The 25,496-nt window shown below is 41.0% G+C and overlaps 1 protein-coding gene across 6 annotated transcripts in view; it reads left to right on the forward strand.

Moving 5' to 3' along the window:
* The window catches only part of trio (trio Rho guanine nucleotide exchange factor), a 41,464-nt gene that overhangs the window by 4,625 nt on the left and 11,343 nt on the right, over positions 1–25,496 (forward strand). For all 6 annotated transcript variants that reach the window (XM_025303782.1, XM_025303781.1, XM_019842000.2 and 3 more), the window contains 17 exons: positions 2,904–2,999; positions 3,498–3,676; positions 3,760–3,907; positions 4,022–4,213; positions 4,340–6,355; positions 7,862–8,053; positions 8,685–8,948; positions 10,649–11,005; positions 16,891–17,425; positions 18,643–18,715; positions 18,871–19,315; positions 19,396–19,479; positions 19,546–19,880; positions 19,958–20,117; positions 20,226–20,453; positions 20,563–20,751; positions 22,794–23,026. In XM_025303782.1, the coding sequence (XP_025159567.1) occupies positions 2,904–2,999; positions 3,498–3,676; positions 3,760–3,907; positions 4,022–4,213; positions 4,340–6,355; positions 7,862–8,053; positions 8,685–8,948; positions 10,649–11,005; positions 16,891–17,425; positions 18,643–18,715; positions 18,871–19,315; positions 19,396–19,479; positions 19,546–19,880; positions 19,958–20,117; positions 20,226–20,453; positions 20,563–20,751; positions 22,794–23,026 (5,726 nt within the window). The remainder of the gene's footprint in view (positions 1–2,903; positions 3,000–3,497; positions 3,677–3,759; positions 3,908–4,021; positions 4,214–4,339; positions 6,356–7,861; positions 8,054–8,684; positions 8,949–10,648; positions 11,006–16,890; positions 17,426–18,642; positions 18,716–18,870; positions 19,316–19,395; positions 19,480–19,545; positions 19,881–19,957; positions 20,118–20,225; positions 20,454–20,562; positions 20,752–22,793; positions 23,027–25,496) is intronic.

Here is a 25,496-nt window from a genome sequence, read left to right on the forward strand (position 1 = left end):
TGAGTATGACGTATAAAAGATGCAACATTTCGGCAGTAAGGACAAATACAGTTGAGAAACAGTATAAAACATTCTGTGCAATGTTCAGTGTAACAATGTAGTGTGTAGTGGGACTTTTGTTCAAAGTGATATTTGATAATCTTATATATACTTACGATATTATATATGCTTACGATAATGATATTTTTCTTTTTTTTAACTGTGTATCGCAGAAAGAATAGAAGTGTAATATTGTGTCCGAGTGTATGAGTTTCGCAAGTACTTATTAGAGACTACTTACTTACATAATAAATTTAGAGAGAAATTTTGAAATGTTTCCTTTAGAGGACTCGAATCCATGGTACTAAGTTTAGTTGCTAAACTAAATTTTTTTTCGTTTATTTATCTTGCATATTATCAAATATGAGGCAAAATAAGCCGCAGTTAGGTACCGTGTGTAAGAATTTGGCTAAACGTAACGCGAGGTATATGACGCTGTATTTATACTATATTTGTTAAATATGCGACTTTGAAAACTAACATTGTTGTGTACAAGATGCCCCATTTTAAATGGGCCAAGCGAAAATGCCGAAAAATATGAAAGATACTAAGAAACGTTACAGACAAAAGTTGTATAGTTTCAAAGGGGATATAAAACAACTATATCATTTTATTTACAGGTGGCGTCACTTTCGCGCGAGATATTCACTAATCATTACTTTTCTTAAATGGAAACTCCAACTTTTTATTATATCATCTTTTTCTACCATTTAATTTGAACAACTCTTGTCTGAAACAACTTTTATTTGCCTAATATTTTTTAAGACATTTAAGGACAATTTGGTAACTTTTTAAACATTTAACTTATGATATCTCGCTAACTTATTTGTCGAAAGAAAAATAGTCTTTTTTACTTTATTTAATCTCAAGAATATATTGTTACGATAGTGCTCTGACTTTTGTTAGCTTATCGACTTTTGGAAATTTCAAAATCATCAAATTAACAAAAGTCAGGGCATTATTGTAACAATATATTCTTAAGACTAAACAGAGTAGAAAAATCTAGTACCACTTTTTCTTCCGACAAATAGTTGGTTAAATATCGTAAGTTAAATATTGAAAAAGTTTCCGAGTTTTCCTTAAATATCTCAAAAAATATTAGGCAAATAAAAAAATGTTTCAGACAAAAACATTTAGAATTAATTGGTAGAGAAAGGTGATATAATAAAAAATTAGGATTTCCATTTAAAAAAGGTAATGATCGATGAATATCTCGAAAGTGGCGCTATCTGTGATCAAAATAATATAATTGTTTTGTGTCTCCTTTGAAACACAACTTTTGTCTAAAATGTTTTTTAGCATCTTTTATATTTTTCGAGATTTTTGTCTGGCTCATTTAAAATGGGACACCCTGTATATAATCGAATTCAGCATAAAACTTTCTTTAATTCTGGTTGTTGTATGAACGTTTAAATTACATGAATAATCGAGAGAGGTGGGGATAAACAAGAATTGATATTATCGAAAAGTCTGAATATCTGGTTGAAAAGAGTAAAAAAATAAAATACTGTAGAATTTTTGTAGAAACTTTCTTTTTTTATATACAGGGTGCTAAATTTCAAACATAACAGGTAAAAAATTTTAAAAACTATAAAAGATATTAAAAAAAGCTAAAACACGTGTTCCATGATTTCGAAGGGGAAAAAGAATGGCATTATCAGTTTTTTATTTGAAGGGCATTTTCAAGGTCAGTTGAAGGACAACTTAATTTTTTAAAATAGAAAGCCCAATTTTTTTATTATATCTTCTTTTTCTACCAATTAATTTTAACAACTTTTTAACTCTACTTTAACTTTTTAATTCTAAAAGATTTTTTTTATTTACGTAATATTTTTTTGAAATATTTAAGGGAAACTTGGTAACTTTTCCAATATTTAACTTACGATATCTCGCTAACTATTCGTCGAAAGAAAAAATATTAGACTTTTTTACTTTATTTACTATCAAGAATATATTACTATAATAGTGTCCTAACTTTTGTTAACTTATCGATCTTTGGAAATTTCAAAATTATTAAATTAACAAAAGTTAGGGCACTATTATAGTAATATATTCTTGATAGTAAATAAAGTAAAAAAAGTCTAATACTATTTTTTTTTTACGAATAGTTAGCGAGATATCGTAAGTTAAATGTTGAAAAAGTTACCAAGTTTTCCTTAAATATCTCAAAAAATATTAAGCAAATAATGAAATGTTTTAGACAAAAGTTGTTAAAATTAATTGGTAGAAAAAGGAGATATAATAAAAAATTGGGCTTTCTATTTAAAAAAATTAAGTTGATCTTCAACTAACCTTGCAAATGCCCTCCAAATAAAAAACTGATAATGCCATTCTCTTTCCCCTTCGAAATCATGGAACACGTTTATCTTTTTTTAATCTTTCATAGTTTTCGAGAATTTTTACCTCTTACGTTTGAAATTTAAAACCCTGTATATATATATTTTACAATTTCCACAGTATCTGTTGAAAATGAAACTCTTCTTATTCTCGAGAGGTTTCAAATTTTTACATGTCGCGATAAACATATAAGAGATGTGTTTAATATTCTTACTTGATTATAACATATCAAAAGCCTATCAAAATTGGAGGACAGTTTAGTCCCTTTGCTCGTCAGTATTCTCGAGAAATTTTTTGCGTGTTGACGTACGTCCGTCCTCGTAATCGATATTTGTCTTTCTTTGTTTTGGTTTCTCGTCCTGTTCTTATTTTGGATTCTATTTTTAATTGAAAGTTGAAGTTACTTTATCATGTTTCACACACAATACTCCGTCACGTCGTAATTTAAATCTACATAAAAAATACGAAAAAAATGGATGTTGTATATGACTGTTTCTTAAGCGGGATTGGGTAAACTTCTTATTTAGGTGCATAGTACCAGTAAGAAGCTTCTTTATCAACTGGATCATCTTGTGCAAGTCTGTAATCAACCGCAAGGAATTGACCATGTCGCCAGAAAACATGTACGTTAATTCGTGTATACAGGAACAATTATTACCTTTTTTTTTTTCTTTTTCATTTTTACACGTTGTTGAGTGACACCCTGTGTGACCTCACTGCCCACTGTGTTTAATTTGCAAGAGTTCGGCGAATTCTTGCAATTGCAATTGCAATTCAGATAAATAATAGGAGCCTGATATCTCGCTAGAGAAACTACCTCCCGTAATCAATTGTACCTCTTCCACTTGAGCTCTATCTCTTGCATGGGACATAGAAAGAGACTTTACAATGGAGGCTGTATAAACCTCATTACTCGGCAGGACGATAACAAACATATGCGCTTGCTTACGCTGTAATCATACGTGTAGTTAAGTTATACCTGGTTTGTACAAAGCTGAAATTGGAACAGTAGTGTTCGTCGGGATACCGATCGGGATGCATGCAATATTGTTTGGTTGGCTCCTGACTGATTGATTCGCCAATTTGTACTGCAAAAAATGTATATCCTGATTTATACGCAGAGTCAAGATGGACACAACATTGACAGCCATAGCGGCACGAGCGGCAACCCGGCGGCTGATTACAGCGAAGGCGCATCTCACGTCTTAGCTGTTATCCATCAGATTCTTGGCCACCACAGGGCGCTAGAAGCTCGCTGGCACGCCCGGAAAGTCAAACTGCATCAACGGCTCGCGCTGAGGTATGTAGACGATGCATTTCCGTCCACACGGCGTCGTAGCGTCGCGTCGCTCAACGTGCAACGTGTTTATTTATAATTTCTAGGCTGTTCCAAGAGGACGTGAAGCAAGTTCTCGACTGGCTGACGAACCACGGCGAGGTCTTCATCAGGAAGAACACAGGCGTAGGTCGTAATCTGCAGAAGGCGCGGGTCTACCAGAAGAGTCACGAGCATTTCGAGAATGTCGCTCAGGTGATGTTGAGACCGCGATGTGTTTTGCCTCGCGCGTACATGTACACTTATTGCAAAACGTGCGTACGGCTCGGCTCTCGGCATGAGTCACAACAACGTACTCTCCGTTTGTAGAACACCTACACGAACGCAACGAAGCTGCTGACCGCTGCTGAGGAGCTCGCTCACACAGGAGAATGCGCGCCCGACGAGATCTACGCGGTGGCGCAAGAGTTGGAAGCTCACGTTAGCAGCTTCGCGGCGAGGGTCGAGCAGCGACGTCGCAGATTGGACCTGGCAGTGGTGTTTTACACTCACGAGAAGGAGGTATTTTTACACTCATTGATTGCGCCACGTAGGCTGTTTACGTCGGTCAGCCTGTTGTTGTTCACGCAACGCGTAGATACGCCGCGGCGAGTGCAGTTTTACACATAGTCTCTCACTCGGCTGCAGCTCACCGGATGGGTGGACGAGTTGCGGCAGGAGCTGCAGCAGGACGAGGTCGCGGAGAATCTGGAGACCGCGGAGAGGCTGTTGGAACAATGCGCGCAGCACAGGTCGTCTTGTCTGGACGCGTGCGCTTCGACGATAGCCCAGGGGGAGGCTTTGCTGCAGGAGCTTCGCGAGGCGACCGACGCCCCCGACACTACCGGCTCTATATCGGCGATAGAAACGGCCCTGGACCGATTAGCGGGACTGAGGCAGGAACTGGAGGATCTATGGGCCACCAGGAAGCTGAGACTCGAGCTATGCCTGCGACTACGCGTCTTCGAGCGAGACGCGTTGGAAGCGAGCGGTCAGCTGGAGATGTGGGCGCAGGAGCTGCAAGGCCCGCCTCGAGAAGGCTCGCCCGAGCAGCTGCTGCGCGTGCACAACGACGGGGTTGCTCACATGCAGAATACGGCGTTTCAAGTTCTACACCGCGGCCAGGAATTGGCGCAGGTGTTGGAGGAGGCGGGCGTGTGTATCATGGCGGACGGGCAGCATAGCGCCACGGCGCGGGTGCAGGTGTTGCTCGAGTTCTTGAACGAGAGGGAGTTGGACGCGGAGGATCTCGCGGAGATGCGGAGGGTACGGTTGGAGCAGGCGTCCCAGCTGGTGCAATTGCAGACGGACGCTTCCCACGTGGCCAAGTGGATACGGAACGGCGAGTCGATGTTGTTGGCCTCGTTGCGGGTGCCGGAGAATCTGCAAGACGCCGAGCAGTTGCGGTTGGAGCACGATCAGTTCCAAGTGGCGATAGAGAAGACTCACACTTCCGCCGTGCAGGTGAAGCACAGAGCGGACGCTCTGGTGAGTGCAAATCACTACGATCCGAAGAGCATCAGGGACGTGGCGGAGGACGTCACTAAACGGTGGCAGCAGTTAGTGACCTGTGCGGAGGAGCGGCATAAGTTGGTTACCGCCAGTATAAACTTTTACAAAACGGCGGAGCAGGTGCGCTCGGTGCTCGACAGTTTGGAGCGCGAGTACAAGAGGGACGAGGATTGGTGCGCGGGCGGTGAGAAAGGCGCCCAAGTGCCGACGCTACTCGGCAAGCATCAGGAACAGAAGGAAGCTTTCCTGAAGGCGTGCACGCTGGTGCGGCGCACAGCGGAGACGTTCTTAAAGTACACTAATCGTAGCCTGCAGTTTTATAGCTATCAGGCCAACAGCGTCGGTTCCGAGAATAAAGTTAAAAATATTTTAGAAGAGTTGCTCAGCAAGGAGAACAAAGTACTCGAGTATTGGACACAGCGTAAGAAGCGCTTGGATCATTGTCAACAGTACGTTCTGTTCGAACGTAGTGCGAAGCAGGCTCTCGAGTGGATAAGGGAGACCGGGGAGCTGTACCTCGCGACGCACACCAACGTCGGCAAGAACCGCATCGAAAACGAGCAGTTGCTGCAAGAGCATAACGAGTTCAAGGGCGCCGCGAGGGAGACGAGGGAGAAGGTGAAGTTGATCATCCAGCTAGCTGACAACCTGGTCGACAAGGGTCATGCTCATTCCGCGGCGATCAAGCAATTCGTCGCCGAGGTGGATCAGCGATACAAAGACTTTAGTGCACGAATGGACTGCTACAAGACGCAGATCGAAGGTGACCTGGGTATCCAGTCCGACGAGGGCCACAAAGACCTCTCTATCGACCGGAATTCCGACCCGTTGTTGGAGGAGAAAATCAAGGGTAAAGATCTGAAGGAGCTGAACGAGGAGAAGAGGAGATCAGCGCGCAGGAAGGAGTTCATCATGGCTGAACTCTTGCAAACCGAGCGCACTTACGTGAAGGATCTGGAGACGTGTATTCGTTGCTTCCTAGACGAGACGCGATGCGGCAAGGGAAACGTTCCGCCCGGTCTGCAGAGTCGGGAATCGATCATCTTTAGCAACATAGAAGAGATACATCAGTTTCACAGCAATGTGTTTTTACGCGAGTTGGAGAAGTACGAGACCATGCCGGAAGATGTGGGACATTGTTTCGTGACATGGGTGAGTATCGCATACCTGTGCCGATTTTGTGTGGCAGCGATGAGTATACTTTTCTGCCACCTCTTTCTGTTTTATCTTTACGATGTATTTTTTAATGAAAATAAGTACAATGAATAAGTTTAATGGAAATGAATATGATTTCACATTTTTCTAATATATTAATACTTGTTTCATTTCTTGTGATTTTTATATCCGATTATTTATTTTTAATTATAAGCAGAGTTGATAAAAGCGATTTTTTTTTTTTTTTTAAGTTAATTTCTTACAAAATATTTAAGATCAGAGATTGAAAATTTTACTGAATACTCTCTTCTCACATGTGTCAAAATATAATATATATTTTTTCCAGAATCTTTCGCATGCTAGATTTTTCTTATAAACGAATCACTCGAATAAATTTTGTATATTTGGTATGAAATCTGTAATTATCAGTAAATTATCTGTAAATTATCAGTTTTATATATACAGGGTAGGGGGTTATAAGTTTACAACCCGAAATGTGAAGGTAAATTGGGTTAAGATAAATATAAAAGTCCCATACCGTTTTGCGAGATTCGCAATAATTATCGAGTTATTAATGACAGAAATCCGAGGAATGGGAGCGCGCCGACATAGATGATTGGAGAAGCGTTGCAGCTACTCAGGCCACAGCGCGGCCCACTCGACCTAGCAACTGTTGGCGGCGTACGGCGAGACGTATAGGTCCGACGAGATAAAACAACGAATAGCAGCGCATTATCTTTCCCCTCGCCGCGCACCGGCAACAGTTGCTGGATCAACTGGGCCGCGCTGCGGCCTAAGCAGCTGCAACGCTTCTCCAATCATCTATGCCAGCGCGCCCCCACTCCTCAGATTTCTGTCATTAATAACTCGATAATTATTGCGAATCTCGCCAAACGGTATGGGACTTTTATGTTTGTCTTAACCCAATCTATCTTCACACTTCGGGTTGTAAACTTATAACCCCCCGCCCTGTATATATTGAAATCTGGCTTCAGATTTGTGATCAGCGACATAAAAAACATAAAAATGCAAGATTTCTAAAAAATTTTGATTTCTTTAAAAGTATTTAAGATTAAATTTTGCTGAAAATTTTACTGAACATTCTTCACATATGTCAAAATATTATATATTTCTTCAAAATTTTTTACACGTTAGATTTTGTTATAAACAACTTGGATGAATGTTAAATACGACATGAAGTTCGTAATTAACGATCTGGAAAATCTTTATGTCGTGTATCTGATTCACATTTATCCAGATTTGTATTATTTTATTGTCCTATATGGCAGCTATATTGAATTTTTGAATCTGACCTTAAGTTTATAATCAGCGATCCAAAAAAACATAGAGATGCAAAATTTCACAGAAATCCGTCAGATAGATAAAAAATATGCCACACGAAAGGTTGATGATATTTGACGGTACGGTAGAAACTATCCGCATAGATTGTTCTACGTCCTCGTTCGTTCCTACACCTAGATGTATCGATTTGTTTGTTTCAAGGCACCTAAATTCGACATGTACGTAATTTATTGTAAAAACAAGCCCGAGAGCAATCAACTGTTGGTGACGCACGGTGGAACGTGGTTTGAAGAATTGCAGAGAAAGCATAGAGTAGAACATCCTATCGCTGCATATCTGATCAAACCTGTACAAAGAATTACGAAATATCAGCTGCTACTTAAGGACTTACAGGTACGTGAAGCTCTAAACCAGGGTTCCCCAACCTTTTTTGTATTTTGCATTCCTAAAAATTTATTAACGAATCTTCGCGCTCCCTATAAAAAGAAACATTATTCGTATGTTTTATGGTAAAAATTAGTTATTAGAATTTTAAGGTAAGAAGTTAAAAATCAAAAAAAGATACTCAATTTTTCATTAAACCGAAGAGTTCAGTAATATATTGTAGAACAAAAGAAAAAATTTATAGAATTAGTGCATTTAATTTATAATCATTTATTATTATATCGTATTGTTTTATAGAAATTAATCATCATTTCGATATTATAAAATTATTATCCATGGTATCAGGCTTCGCACAGTAATGATACGTAATGAAATTTAATATATACATACACATATGTAAAAAGTATATAATTTTAATAACATTTTTTTATTGTATGGTAAAAATGCCGGATTATTCCAGAATTCATCTTAATCGTTATTAATTACAATCACTTCCTCACATACTCAAGATTGTTTTTTTGCAACCCCCGGTTGGGAACCTCTGTTCTGAACCTTTATTGTTTCTTCTATTGTGATTGTTGAGGGAATCTCTCTCCTGTTGCTTACGAATTGTGTTGAACATTTTCCGCTTCGTTTCCAGGCTTGTTGCCAAGAGGGGCAGGGCGAGATAAAGGACGGGTTAGAGGTGATGTTAAATGTGCCTAAAAAAGCTAACGATGCCTTACACTTAAGTCTACTGGAAGGTTGCGACGTTAGGATAGATACACTCGGCGACGTTGTACTGCAAGATTCCTTTACAGTATGGGACCCAAAACAACTGATCAGGAAGGGGAGAGATCGTCACATATTTCTTTTCGAATTGTACTTTCTCTTCAGCAAGGAAGTGAAGGATTCTGCCGGAAAGGTTCGTACGCACTCGTTTTGTTACTTCCTTTTTCCAAGGAACCTCAAGTTTAGATTACCGCACTTGATATCTCCTGCGAGCGGCTCTTATAGTTAGTTAACAGTCGGATAAACGCGTCGTATTTTCTGGAGGCACTTTTTCATTATACTTAATTTTCGACAGTAGTAAATTTTATGAGACGAGTGAGGCAGATTAGCTAATGAGAATCTACTGCAAGATATTGAATGTAATAATTTAAAAACAATAGCGCCACGGATAATTTATACAACTGATATTTTCGATTGTCGCTACTCAACGTATTTGTTTCAATTAATTTAACATAAATTGAGGGCGAGATAATATTATTATCTGACAAACTTATGGAAAAATAATATTCCACGTATGTTGAGAATTCAAGAACTTCCTGGCACGCATATTATTACATGTATTATTAATACATCGTTGAACAATTTTCGAAAACGCATGCTGAAAGTTCTTGCGTGCCATTTTCAAACAAAAAAATAAAATAGTCCTATAAAAAAATACTTCAGATCGCTAGAATATACTTATTTGCAAAATGCCTAAAAAAATTAGGCTTCTTCTTTAAAAGTCAATAAACAGTCGTAAGATGACTGTAATATGAGCAGGGTTGACATGTTTTAAATGTTTTGTTTAAAACAATAATTTTAAATATATTTTAAACATTTGATACTTTTACATTTTTTAAACATGTTTTTTTAAATATTTGATATAAATTTTGGATGTAAAATTATTGATGATATAAATCTAATTTTTTCACAAAATATATCTTTTTTCCGTATTCTTGAACATTACAATATTACACACAAATATATATATCTTATTATACGATTATTAAAAAACAATTATTATATATATATGTAGATGTAATAATTCATATTTTGTTTACATATATTTCATAGTTTAAATGAAATGATTTAAAAACTTTTTTTCGATGCAGTCCGGAAGGTAGTCGGTGATTCAATAAAATAAACTATTTTTTACAAATTCCCGGAAATAAAGTTTTTTTTTTATTAAACCATTGACATTCCAAATTGTATCAAAAGTCAAAAGTTCGAAATGTTCAAAATATACTAAAAATCAAATGCATGTATGTTTAAAACATGTTTTTTATGTTTTAAACAGGTATTTTGCTTTTTTTTAAACATGTTTAAAATGTAAAAAAATAGTTAAAAACATGATGTTTTCTTTTTTTTATTTATTTTAATTTATTTGTTTTTTAGCAACATTGAATATGATGCTTATTCATACAGAATGCACGACTAAGCTTCATATTATAAATCATTTTATGGTTGTTGATGACTATAAAGAGAAAAGCATAATATTCGGAGCATTTTGCAAGTACATTCTAACGATGTGACGTATTCTTTCGCACAAAGATCTTTTTATTTGGAAATGTCACTCGCAAGAATATTCAATGTGTCATTTCCCGCCTCGACATCACTATCCAGTATGGCCGCGACGAGCAGCCCAAGGAGCCTCAAGTTTAGATTACCGCACTTGATATCTCCTGCGAGCGGCTCTTATTGGTCCTTTTTTTATACTTCGACCGAATACCTACCTACCTACAGAGCGGATAAATATTTATATCATACGAATATTGATGTTATGCCGTAATTTATGCTTGGTAAAAGGTCAAGCGAGATTGATCATATTAATACACAGTCCTCCTCTCTATCCAGGTGAAATATATTTATAAAAATCGTCTGATGACTTCCGAGTTGGGTGTGACGGAGCACATTGAAGGCGACGAATGCAAATTCGCCGTGTGGACAGGACGAGCGCCGACCAACGACACTCGCGTGGTACTGCGTGCAAACTCGATGGACGCGAAGCAGTTATGGGTGAAGAGGTTGCGCGAGGTGATACAGGAGACGTACTTCAGCCTGAGTATGCCGAAGAGCCCAGCCAAGAAGAGCTCGAGTCAACGATCGAGCAGAGACTTGGAGGAATGCGCGTCTTTGGACGACAGTGTAGAGAATCTCGATAGGAATTCATTGGCTTCCTTCGGCTCGACCAACACCACAGATTCTGACAAGGTAAGATATCATTCCTTTCTTACTTTCTTCGCGCGAGAGAGCTCGAGTCCATCGGACACACGTTTACCCTTAAAAGCTACCATCGAGGGTAAAATTTCACCCCATGCGAATTTCATTTTCACCTTATTAAGTGTTAAATTATCCGCTGCAACTTGTTTACTTTTCATCTAATATTCAATAATAATAAAACATTTAATTGCATTTATTTGACTTCTTGACATCTAAAATAAAAAAAGAATATATAAAAAATACGTATATGTATACTGGGGTGAAATTCCATCGACTGTGATAGCGTTGATGATTTTCTTTGATGGTAACTTTTAATACTAGAAGGACCGTAGGAGCCAATTTGGCCCCAAGCATATCTTTTCGTAAATAACAAATAAAAAGAAACGAAATGTATAAGTGATTATAAAATTTAACGTTTTAACAATAATATCACTAATTTATTGAACAAAAAAATTGTTAGTTATATTGAATTTTTTTTAGTCTTTGGTGAAAGACTTAAACGTGAAATATAACACCGTTATGTACTACAGGAATGCATTTGTACATAATTTTCTTTGTATATTTACCGCACACAAATTTTTTACACGAATGATATTTTCCAACTTTGTGGTTTTTTTTTGCAGTTTTTTTTATTTGACAAAATGGTCGTTTGCCTGAAACATCGTCGGATTCAATTTCTTCTCTGTTTGAATTAAAATTTGGAGACTTTCGTCTTTAGGCAACATATAGGGCATTCAACTTTTCTGCAAGATTTTATAAAAGTTCTTCTTGATATTTTTTTACACGTAACTTCCTTGTATATAATCCATGTAGCAATTTATAGCAGCGAAATCCAAAATATTATAAACAGTATGAACTGGCCAACGGCGAAATGCTATATATGCATATCTATGTATACATATGTATGTATATAATGGTTTTTCAAGCGAACAAATAGATACACATAAAAATATTTATTTATCTATTTAAAGTCATAAAATTTGTAAATAAACCCGTAAGACATATGAAAATGCAATATCAGATATAAGAGAGCCAAATTGGCTCCAACGGTCCTTCTAGGTAAACAATTAAATAAAAATTCAACCATCTTATATTATTGAAAAATTTTTTTACCAAAATTAAGAACATGAAAAATGATGGAAAGTCATAAAAAGATATCATATGGCGGCAAAGTTGAAAAGAATTATAGTAGCAGTTTGAATTTTGCGAGGAGCTAAATTCGCTGCCTCGGTCTTCCTAGTGTTAAGGGTTAAAATTATCTTTTACACTCTTTGTGGGGTATATTCGCTTGGAAGCATGATAATTTTAGCTTAGAACTCTTAAGCCTGATGTACAATGTGCTCTCTGCTTCCTATTTCTTATTCTTTATCTTTTTCTGGCTTGAGATGTAAGGTTTAAGTCAAAAAGAGATAAAGAAAAAGAAGTAGAAGGCAAAGAGCATATTGTAGATAATACTTGAGACTTCTCTCTCTCACACGTGCGCTGTGTTGAAAACGAAGCTCGACGAGAATCGGATAATTCCTGTTTTTACGGAATAAAATAAATCTGATGAAATCTCGCGGATATTAAATTCTGCGATAAGACAAGTGTATCTTTATGTGTCTTTTTTTCGGTTATTTCGCTTGCCTGAGTTAGTGATTTTGTCGACAACTTCTGTCAAACCAGATTTTACCGATCGTGTAAAGATAGATTTGCTTGCGTTGAGATAACTTGTATCAAAATCTGATGAAATCATCAACGAACCGTCAGCGATTAAACAAGTAGTCGAAATAATCGATTAAACTAACAACGAAATCAGCATTTTTCGAATAATCGACTAAACTAGTAGATTAATTCTTTGCATGGCGATGGTAAATATATTCGCCACCTTTTTCTCTTTCACTTTTACGATGTATTATTTACAGTTTAATGAAAATAAGTATTACCTCACATTTTTCTGACATATTAATAATTTAAAAATTTAATTTTCTGAAGAGTGTTTAAGATTAGAGACTGAGAATTTCACTGAATATGTCAAAATATAACATATTTCTTCCAAAATTTTTTACATGCCAAGTTTTTTTATAAACAAATTATTTGTTTAAGAAATGGTCGACAATTCGTGGACAATTTCCCACACACAATTTCACAAACATGAAATTTGTAATTAACGATCTGAAAAACTTTCATATCGTGCGTATGATTTACATTTACTCAAATTTGTACTAATTTATTGCCCTATATAGCAGCCATGTTGAATTTTTGAAATCTGACTTCAAATCTGTAATCAGCGATCCAAAAACGTAGAGATGTAGATTTCACAGAAATCCGTCGGATAGGAAAAACATGCCACACAAAAGTGATATCAAAATATATTTTTTCAGAATTATTATTATTTTTCAGAACATATCCGATTGTGTGTGTTCATTTTTAATTATTTATAAACGGATAAAGCTGAAAAGACCGATTTAAAACAATTTATTTCTTGCAAAGTATTTAAGATTAGAGGCTGAGAATTTTACTGAATATTCTTCACGTGTCAAAATAGAAGATATATTTTTTTCACAATTTTGCACGCGCGAGATTTTTTTTATAAACAAATTACTTGAGTAAATTTTGTAAATCTGACATGAAATTCGTAATTAATGATTTGAAAAATCTTTACATTGCGTATCGCGATTTACATTTATTCAGACTTCACTAATTTACAGACTACACTAACTACTGCCCTATATGGCAGCCATGCTGAATCTGCTATATTGAATTTTTGAAATCTGGTTTTGGATTTGCAATCAGCGAGCCAAAAAATCTAAAAATGCGACGGAAATCTGTCACGTAGAAAATAATGTATCGCACAAAGGATCAAACAAGCGATTGATTAACCGGCGTAGTTGTCAACAATTGCTGACTTTTTAACTCGTCGCTCAACAATAACCAAAAGCTTGATAGTTCGACTGCCCGGCAGAATTTCTCCCTCGCCTCTCCGAGAAAAAGCCCTGAATCCCTCATACCATCCCTCCCATCGGGTGAGTTAATCGCCGGTAATAACATAGATTAGAATGCATCAGGACTCTAAAGCGAGCCTGAGACGAGAAATCCCTCGAGCCCTAAACTCACAAGCCGTTAGCGGCTTGACGCGTCCGGGGAGGAAAATCCAGAAAAACACCCCCTCCCCCCTTATAGAGAGCACCGCTCACGGTCGCCCCGGTTCCCTCCAGCCATTTCTCAATCTTAACACTCTCCTCCTCGAGATCCACTCGCGAGCACTTTCGGAGCGCGAAAGGGCTCATGAAGAAGCTTCTCCCTCCGGCCGGAACGATCTGTCCCCGAAAGCGCCCGCACTCGAGTGGAGTGCGCTGTCGTGCGCCCGACGACGTGCCGCTTCCTCGTCGCAAGCCCCACTGCTTTCGCCCTCTGCTCGACTGCCGGGGTGGTAGGAAGGGCACGGAGGCCGCGCTACGCGCAGGGTGGGGCGCGACGCGAGAGTTGGGTTGGGTTAGTTATAATCTCGTCACTCGGTCGCTCGGCGGACTACGGCGATCAGTACGGGTGCGACTCTCGGGTCGGCTGGGAGGTCCGTTGCTCTACTGGTGGTGTTGGTGGTGGTGGCCGAGCGAGCCGTCGAGCGGAGCTGTCGCCCTGACCTTCCTAACCGAGAGCGGCAGAGGGAGTACGCAAGGGACAGAAGGCATCAGCGCAATCGAGCACTGTCGAGCGATGGCAGGCACAGTGCGCGCTGCACCCTCGGGAATGTGCACCGTCGTCGGCCCGCTGTCGTCGTTCTCCGCGTTACGGTTGCTGCGTTCGTGCGTGTGAAATACGTAGCCGTTGCGCGGGGCCGAATTGTTATGACGTCACCGGCCGGGAAACCGGCGACGATCGCCCAGAAGGCGCGCCGCAAGATCTCGCTGCCCTGGTTCCGCCAGGGCTCCGCGACTCCGCCGCATGCGACCCTCTCCAGGCAGCACACCATCGATACGCCGAGCTCGTTCCAGGCACGACTTCTGCGCCGTCAACCCTCTCTCACCCAGGTAGTCCCACAGCGTGCCCCTAGAAACTCCCCCCTCCCTCCCCCCCATGCAGCCCCATTTCTCCAGCTGAGACTGGCTTGGTCCACACTCCCGTGATCCCGAAGAGCCACGGTCGAGCTGTCGAATCATCAGATAGGGTTATTGGAGGGACAAGATGATGAGAGCGACGAGCCAAGGTCGGGGGAGAAAGGGGTGCAGCTGCGGACGGATGGAATCGCGCGCGGGTCTAGTTTTGTCGCAACGATGAATCACGGACGCTCTTTTCTTTTTTTTCTTTTTTTCTTCTTTCTTGATCTTAGGGATCAGCACGTAAGTGAGGTCGACCTGGTTGATGCGACTTATCGCCCGTGCGCTCGCGAAAGAGTGCGAATCGCACGCGACGGCCGGGTCTCGACGGTATCATGATAGATAACGTAATCTGCTCACTCTTCTTTATCGCGTTTCCTCTGCGTGCGTTTTTTTCCCCGTTTCATCCAGTTCGCGCGGCCCGCGATGCCGACGAGCGTCTTTTGGCACATGGGAAATTCTATTTCGGGTCGTGGAATGCGCGAAAATCGAGCGAGAATAGGCGGGACCGACCACCAAATTACCGACCCATTCGCGACTAGCGTCGACAACAAACAATTGCGCGTTTACAGCTGCGAGGAACAGTGGCGGCAGCGACGGCGGTAGTGGAGGTGTGGTGGTGGTGGTGGTGGTGGTGGTGGTGGTGGTGGTGGTGGTTGTGGTGGTTGTGGCGGTGGAGGTGACGGTGGTGGTGGTGGTGATGGTGGTGGTGGTGGTGGTGGTGTTGGTGGTGGTATTGATGGTGGTAGTGGTAGAGGAGGAGGTGATGGTGGTGGTGGTATAAATACGCGCGGGAGCGTAATGACACGCACGCACATGCGAAGGTATTTTTAGTAACGTCAAAGTATCATCGCGCCGTGGCATTAGTTATTTTCAAAACGCCGGAATCTCCGTGCGCGCGCGCCAACGAGAGAGAGAGAGAGAGACGGAGAGAAAGAGAGAGATACGATGACGGTCAGCAGAGGATCGCTCGGACGTCAGTAATTCGCGCGCGGATCCTCGCTCCGTCGGGCTGCAAATTCAAAGACAATCGGTCGCGTGGACGAGAGAGAGGTTCTCGCTCTCGCGAAGCGAGAGGGAGCGACGAGAGGGGGGAGGGGCGCGATCGTATCGACCCATCTACGCTTGCGTAAGCATGAGAGAGGGCAGCTCGTCTCTTCCTCTTCGCTTTACTTCCCTGCTTTCGGTACATCTCATCCTCTTTCTCTCCTCCTCCTTTTTCGTATTCTTCTTCTTCGTCTTCATTTTGTTCTTCTTCTTCTTGTTTTCTCTCGTATTCTTCTTCTTCGTCTTCTTCTCCGTCTTCATCTTCTTCATCTTCTTCTTCGTCTTCTTCTTTTTCTTCTCCTGTTTCTTCACATTTTTTGTCTTCTTTTTCTCTCTTCGGCATTTTTCCTCATATCCTTCTTAATTTTTCTCGTATTCTTCTTTGTTTTCTTCGTCTTCTTTTCTCCCTCCTCTTTCGTCGTATTTTTCTTCATATTCTTTTTTCTTCTTCTTCGTCTTCTTTCGTATTCTTCGTTTTCTTCTCTTTCCCCCTTCCTTCATATTTTTCTTCATCTTCGTCGTCTTTCTTGTACTTCGTACAAGTACTCCTCCTTTTTCTTCGTCTTTTGCGCCTCCGCCGTCTTCTTCGTCTTATTCGTCTCCGCCTTCCATCCGTGCCTTTTACGTACGCGCGTTCACAGCGTGTCCGTCAATAATGATTTTTGCAATTGCGGCAGGTCGAATGCGAATCAGTCAGTCGTTGTCGATGCTGAACGAGAGACCTAAGCGGCCCGATGCATGTTTCTTTTTCAGACCGGAGTGGTCGAAATGACGTGGGTCGTCGCTGACCATTTGGCGGCGCCTGGCTCGAAGGAGCTTAGCGTGACGAAGGGCCAGCAGGTCGAGGTGCTGGAGAACGGCAGTACCAACACAGTTAGCGGCGTCTGCACCGGCGAATGGACTCTGGTGCGTTTGCCGCTCACGCCTGGACAGGCCGAGCCGCCCGCTGAGGGTCTGGTCCCCACAAGCGCGCTGAAGCAACCACCGACCGCCTCTTGCAAAACTTCACCGTCCAGAAAAGCGTCCACGCAGCAGCAGCAGCAACAGCAACAGCAACAGCAACAATCGCATCATCATCAGTCGCATCATCACCCGTATCATCATCAGCAGATCAATCAGGCGATCGTCCAAGCACAGCAGCAAACTGCCGTTCAAACATCCTCGGGCGCCGTCAACGCGTTACAAGCAACGAGCACCGCGGTCTCCACCGCGGCGCCGGTCACGCAGACGACTTCGTTAACCGCGCTGTCGTCCGCGGTGCTGTCGCCGACGTTGTCGGAGGACGCAGGTGAGTGCGGCGATGCTTCTCCCTGGGAGATCCGAGCCTCTCACGCTCGCTATTTTGTCGCTCGTCGCGAAAGAATCGCGCGGTACACGCAATATCGGGATGTTGACGAGCGGCCGAGGCAGGAAGTCGGTAAACCGCGAGTCGCGATCGCGATGACGCGACCTTCGCTCACGCGCGTTCTTGTTCTTGTTATCGCTCTCGGCCTCCATATACTACTGTGATCAAACAGTACCCGAATTTTATTTTTAAAAATCAAAGTTACAATTCAATCATTCTTATAGTCTCCTTCAAAATAGTCCCCATTGTTTGCAACGCACATATGCCAGCGTTTGATCCAGTCTTGGAAACATCGCTCATACGCAGCAGACGGTATTTCACCGTCCTTCAATTCACGCAGCGATTTTTTTTTATGTCCTTAATCGATTCGAAACGCTGTCCGCGAAGTGGTTTTTTCAGTAGGGGGAACAGGAAAAAGTTGCAGGGGACCATGTCTGGTGAATACGGTGTTTGCGGAGCGACATTCGTTGAGTTTTTGTCAGAAATTCACGCATAAGTGTCGAGGTACGCGATGGTGCATTGTCGTGATGCAAAATCCACGAGTTGTTTTCCAACAATTCCGGTCGTTTCTTACGGATTGTGTGCTGGCATGATCCAAATGATATTCCAACTTCATCTGCTATCTCTCGCACAGTCAATCGACGATTTTGGAGCACCAATTCTTTCACTTTCTCAATATGAGCGTCATCCGTTGACGTTGATGGTCTTCCAGAGCGTGGGTCGTCTTCAACGGGTTCTCGTCCTTCTTGAAACTTCTTAAACCACTCAAACGTACTTATTTTCGATAAACAATCATCGCCATAAGCTTCTTGCAACATTTTGAATGCGTTTGTGAACGAAATTTCGTTCGCAACAGAAAATTTTAAACAAATTCTTTGCTGCATATTTTTCGACATCGTAAAAATCGCCGTGCATAGCAATCTTCACTGACATAAACAACTGCCACTTTCAAACGGCTTGAAGGAACGCCATGATTTTTTCACCAAATGAAGGACATACCTGTATACCAGCTTAAGAAAGCAAACGGATTTGATTTACAGTTTACCCGTAATTTTTAAAAAATAAAGTTCGAATATTTTTTGATCACAGTAGTGATCAAGAGCTGTGCTAATTGCTAGATAGGCTAAGGTAATAATGGCGTTTTTCATTGACGCACACAGAAGCAGCCGGAAGTGATGGCAGCGGATCGGCCAGTACAAATTCACCCGGCAACAAGAGGCGAGGTTTCAGCGGGTGAGCACTTTAGAGAGAGAGAGAGAGAGAGAGAGAGAGAGAGAGAGAGAGAGAGAGAGAGAGAGAGGAGAGGAGTGTAGCAGGGCTTATCTTGAAAATGTCATACGTGCAACGATAATCGCAACACACCGTGACTGCGTTGTTTCTCTTTATAGACGGAAGTGGCTCCCACCGCCTTTACGTAAACTTAGCCAAGGTAAAGTTGAGAAAACCAATACAACTATGCCGGCGTCGTCGTCTCCTTTGACCGGGTCGTCTCTGAAGAAGAGCAGCTCGGACAAGCGCTTTAAATTACCGAGCGGCGTCGAGCACAACCGGCCGGGCAAGGTGGCCTACGAGGCCGAGGCTCAAGAGGGCGAAGAGGCCGACAAGGAGGAGGAGGGCGAAGAGCAGCAGGAGATTGAGGTGGAGGTGGACGTGGACATAACGGAGAGCGAGGACACGGCAACGGTGAGCTTGCAGGAGCAGAATGGCGGCGAGGACGCCGACGACGACCTGGAACTACCGCCACCGATGAAGCCCATCACCGAGCCGATTCTCGTGACCACCGCCAACGGCCCGTCGGGCTCCACGATACCGAACGAGTTGTCCGGCAAGCGAGTGAGCACCTGAACGTCCCGTTGAACTTCGGTTTTATTTGCTCGCCCGCAACGACCGTAACGACTGCTTTCTTCCCATAGACCGCCGAGCGCTCCACGAAGATCCTCGATGGCGCCAGCACGGCCGACCTCTCGGAGATCGAGCAGATCGTCAAGGAGAGGATGGTAAGTTCGCAGTCGTTCGCACGCGATACGCACCGCACTACGCGTATCTCTCGTCTGTCCGAGCAGGAGCAACACACGGAGAACCAGGAGAGGCACAGTCTCATGCGAACGCCCAACGGGAAGTCGTTGAGCAGCGAGGAGGACTACTGCAACACGACTAACCCGGCCGTTCTCGAGGAGTCCGACCCGGAGAGCAGCGCGATCGCCAAGCGGCAGTTCGTTATCCGCGAGCTGGTTGACACCGAGAAGGACTACGTCAACGACTTGAAGCAGATAGTCGAGGGTTACATGGCGCTGGTGCGGAATCCCGACTGCGAGATCCCCTTGCCGGAAAACCTGCGCGGTGGGAAAGACAAGATGGTTTTCGGCAACATAGAAGCCATCTACGAGTGGCACAGAGAGTGAGTCACGTGTGTCGCCGTCTAATCTCGCCGTCGCCGAGTCGCGCTCTGCGTCATGACGCGTTTCCTGTTCGCAGCTTTTTCCTCAAAGCGTTGGAACGTTGCTTGGAACGTCCCGAGGAGCTTGGACCTCTCTTCAAGCGTTACGAGCGAAAGCTGCACATGTACGTGGTTTATTGTCAAAATAAGCCCGTCTCGGAATACATCGTGTCCGAGTACATAGATACTTACTTCGAGGTAATCGGCGGAATCGATAAGCGACTGTGCGTCAAACGGAACTATCTAAATACACACACACATACACACACACACACACATGACCCCGCGTATGTGCGTATGTTGTAGGAGCTGCGGCAAAAACTCGGCCACCGTCTCCAACTCTGCGACTTGCTGATCAAGCCTGTACAAAGGATTACAAAATATCAACTTCTTCTACGGGAGGCATTGCGCCTCACTGAACGAACTCAAAGGTTATCGGAAATCGAAGGCCTCAGAGCGGCGGCTCATGTCATGCGAGTTATTCCTAAAGCTGCAAACGATATGATGGACGTTGGCAGATTACAAGGTTTTGACGTGAGTGCTGCTATCCTTCTTTCTTCCCTCCGCGTGTGCCTTTTTCGCTCTACAAAGGGAACAACGCGACGCATTTCCACGGCCGAATTTCTAATGTTTCATCTTTCAGGGCAAAATAACGGCACAAGGCAAACTGTTGCTGCATGGTCCGCTTATGGTGTCGGAGCTGTCGAATGTCTCCACCAGAGGGAGGGAGTGGCAAGTGTTTCTTTTCGAGCAAAACATTATCTTCAGTGAAGCTGTCGGCAAGAAGACTCTGTTCACCAATCCTGCCTACATATATAAAGCACACATACAGGTACGGCATTGAACTATAGAACCAACTGGAAGGAGTACTGCCTTTGTTTTTGCCTGATGATCGCGAACCGAGAGAGATGGTATGTAAATTGAATCTCCGTCTTTGTCCACCATATACTGGGTGAACTAAAAGTTTAAGCTTACAAAAGTAAAGCAGTAAAGTGTATATAGATACGAGGTGCGTTAAACGTAGTAGAAGAGTTTGATGGATGCTAATTATTGTGTATGGGTGTAACAGCAACATACAGATCAGTATGAGGGTGTTGCTTGCTCCTATTCGGATGATAATACAGAAAAAGTTGCTGAAAAAGTCATTCGTTGACTTTATTGATAATGATATTTGCAGTGTTACCAGGTATGACAAATGCACCTAACTTTGCACTATGATTGTGACAGTTTATCGACAGGAGTCGAGCCTCATTGAATTAGAAAAGATGTTTAAAAAATGAAACTGAGAAATAAATATTACGGAATAAAGCAGAAGTAAGAGTAATACTTAAAGAGATAAATAATATAACATATTTCCTGGTTTTGCATAATTTCTTAATTGTTTTCTCACATTGAAAAATTTGATAGAAATTGAAGATTAGAAAGGACGATACAAAAATATTTAAAAGTCTTTCATACTGTATTTCATCTATGTTTCTACGAAAGATCGTTTCTGAAAAAGTATAAGTGGACTAGAAACGCGGTGTAAATATTGGTTGCAATTTAATCAACCGCAACTATCAAGCGACATTTTCGATACATTATAGTGTTGTATCTTGGCATTGAAAATAGGACCTTTTATAATCTATAGGGCCATTATAGTCTTGTATCTTTTATCGAAAATAGGGCCTGTTTTTCGAAATTTTTTGCAGCTTGATAGCTGCGGTCGATTAAATTGTAACCAATATGTATATTGCGTTTGTAGTCTATTCATACTTTTGCAGAAGCGAGTTTTTGCAGAAATATAGATGAAATACAGTATATAAGACTTTTAAATATTTCTATATCGTTCTTCCTAATCTCCTATTTCTATCGAACTTTCCAACGTGAGAAAACAATTAAGGAATTACGCGAAACCAGGAAATATGTTGTATTATTTATCTCTTTAAATATTACTTTTACTTATTTTGCTTTATTCCGTAATATTTATTTCTCAGTTTCATTTTTTAAACATCTAATTCAATGAGGCTCGATTCCTGTCGGTAAACGGTTGATAAACTGTCATAACGAATACGGTGCAAAGTTGGTTGCATTTGTCATTACTGGGAATACGGCAAATATCATTATCAACAAAGTCAACGGTGACTTTTTTCGGAAACCTCTGCATTATCATCCGAATAGGGGCAAGCATCCCGTTATGCTGACGTGTATGTTGCTGTTACACCCTGTACAAAATGTTCATACATAGAATGTTACTATAAAAGTATCATTTCATAAAAACGACTGGCAAAATAAAACATTACGTTATTTCGCTTTATGATTATTGTTTTCTCAAACAATACATTTTTATAATAAAAGATTTTAATTATATATTCATTATTCAAGAGTAATTGCCGTGATTAAAGTATGACTGAAGATAGTACGCGCGAAATTTCGTTTCTCTCATCTTTTGAAAAGATTTGATAATATTTCCAGACCCACATTATATACTGTGAGAATTTAGGAGAAATAGACTGTAGTACGTCAGTAAGACAGAGTGCGAGATTCAACTTGGTCATAGCCTTTATCTTGCATGCTGATTCGGCACGTATAAAGGCAGTATCCCTTCCAGTTAGTTCTATAGTCTAATGAGGTACGGTCATTGCCGTTTCTGTCGCATCACCGTTGCACGCTGTAGTCGCCCCCGGTGATGCAATGATTTATGATGACGTAAATATATCTACAGTCAAACATTTTTATGATATATATTTACACTCTTCACATAATTACAATCTGTAATTTTATAGCGTGTTTACATTTTATTATTCGAGGGGAGAAGGAAAAGTATCGCGCGTGCGCTCGTATACGCGCAGAAAAAGAAAAAGAAATACAGACCGCACCGGATATGTATCGTAGGTAAACAAGATGAGTCTTGAAGAATCGAACGATGACCAGGAGAAATTTGTCATCCGATCGACGGATCCTCGAAAGCCGGGGCTAGGATTCTCTTGTAGCGCAGCTGAAGAAAGTGGACCGCGCAGGCAGGAGTGGGTAGACACGATCACTGCCATCCTGCAGACACAGCGCGACTTCCTAAAGGCGATACAGTCACCGATTGCCTACCAGAAGGAACTTACCAAAGATCCACTGTAAGCGTCTCTAACTTAACATTGAATTATACTGACTCTCTTTTAATATTCGATCTGTGAATATTCGTTCCGACATATTTTTGTATATTTTATATAAAAAAGAGATACAATCGCCATAATAAGCTAGATAACCGTAGTCGTCTCCTAAAGAACCATCGCCTGCTTTCCTCTGCGCCGCCTCTCAGCTCCATTTTCACCTTTGTCGGCAATTAAGTGACTACTTACACTGTTTGGATATATTTCTTAGCGCCTGTATTGTTATTAATATCATGCTAAAGGTGTGCACGTATCCAGTCATTTCTCTGTCTCTCTCTCTCTCTCACACACACACACACACACACACACACACACACACACACACACACACACACACACACACACACACACACACACACACACACACACACACACACACACACACACACACATTCCTTTTTCTGAATTACCTTACGGTGATGTATCTTGCTTTCGTAGTACAGAGGAAAATGGTAAACAATTCAGTATTCTACTATATTTCCGCGCAGAAGCTTGAAAATGGCTGAGACACAAAAACGAAACGAAGAAAAAAAAAGAAAAAGGCAAACCTACACCTTTATCGGCTAATAAAAAGTACTGTTTATACAGAAGAATATATGCAGAGTGTCTCAAAAGTGCTGCATTACTTTTTAATGGCCGAGCATCTTACGGCACGGATCTGAATGCGGTGTATTTCTCTTGTTAATGAGGTGCGAGCGAAGGTTGTATGCGGCTTCTTGGCCGCTGCGCGACGTGAAATTTTTAACTTGAGAATATCCACACGTGACTAAGTGTCCGGGCAGGAGAATAGTTGTTAAGGAAGCCCACCACCACCTTCGGATCTAGGTCGACTTGCTCGATCGTTAAGAAACAATGCGTTCGTTTTGATACATATATAAGTAAATATAAATATATATCTTTTCATATTCGATAACGTTTCGAACCGATCGTAGAATTCAACTATCGCTCTGTATCAGATACGGAAGTATATACTTTAGTGTTCTAGATCGCCGCAGGCATGCGAGAGTTAATACTCTTTTTATCGTTTAATGGATCAAAATCTACTCACCTGTTCCTTAACGTCTACTACTCTCTAGAATTTCAACTATCGGTCCCAGAGCCTATAACGTGTATTAATCCGTTCCAACGCGTGCATGCATACACGCGTGCATGTTTGTATGCATATACACATTTATATGTACATGCATATATATATATATATATAAATATACAGAGTGTCCCATTTTAAATGGACCAGGCAAAAATCTCGAAAAATATGAAAGGTACTAAGGAATGTTTCAGACAAAAATTGTGTGGTTCCAAAGGGGATATAAAACAATTATATCATTTTGTTTACAGATGATGCCACCTTCGAGATATTCACTAATCATTACTTTTTTTAAATGGAAACTCCAATTTTTTATTGTATCATCTTTTTCCATCAATTAATTTGAACAACTCTTGTCATTTTTTTATGTGCCTAATAATTTTTAAGATATTTAAAGAAATTTATTATAGGTGACTTTTTCAACATTTAACTTACGATCATCACTAACTTACGATATCACTAACTGTTTGTGGAAAGAAAAGATAGTATTGAACTTTTTACTCTTTCAACTTAGTTTCAAGAATGTATTGTTAAAATAATGCCCTAACTTTTGTCAACTTATCGACCTTTGGAAATTTCAAAATCAACAAATTAACAAAAGTCAGGGCGCTGTTGTAACAATATAACTTCCTTGAGATTAAATAAAATAAAAAAGTCTAATATCACTTTTTCTTCCGACGAGTAATTAGCGAGATATCACAAGTTAAATATTGAAAGAATTATAAAGTTTTCTTTTAATAAGAATATTAGGCAAATAAAAAAGTGTTTCAAACGAAAGTTGTCCAAATTAATTGATAGAATTAAAGGTGATATAATAAATAATTGAGATTTCCCATAAAATAATAATAAAAAATTGAGATTTATGAAAAGTAATGCTCAGTGAATATCTCGAAAATGGCGCCATCTGTAAACAAAGTGATATAGTCATTTTATGCATCCCTTGAAAGTACACAACTTTTATCTGAAACGTTTCTTAGTATTTTTCATGTTTTTCGAGATCTTTGCCTGGCTCATTTAAAATGGGACACCCTGTACATATATATGCATACGCATATATATGTATGTGCTGTGGTTGGGTGTGTGGGTGTCTGTGTGTGTGCGTGGGTGGGTGTGTGTGTGTATGTGTGTGGTGTGTGTACACGGGGACGTATTTTGTTGTTTACGTGCGTTTACGTCTACACTTGCGATTAAACAATAATACAAAAAGACGCGCTCCGAGTGCGATGTATTAATAACATATAATATTAAAGATATGCGATATATATATATATTTATAATAATTTTAATAACGTTTACAAACGCGCGCGCGCGAGTCTGGACAAACTGGCGTGAGACAGTAATACTGTA

This window comes from Harpegnathos saltator, unplaced genomic scaffold, assembly GCF_003227715.2.
Source record: "Harpegnathos saltator strain DR-91 unplaced genomic scaffold, Hsal_v8.6 scaffold573, whole genome shotgun sequence".
NCBI lineage: Eukaryota > Metazoa > Arthropoda > Insecta > Hymenoptera > Formicidae > Harpegnathos > Harpegnathos saltator.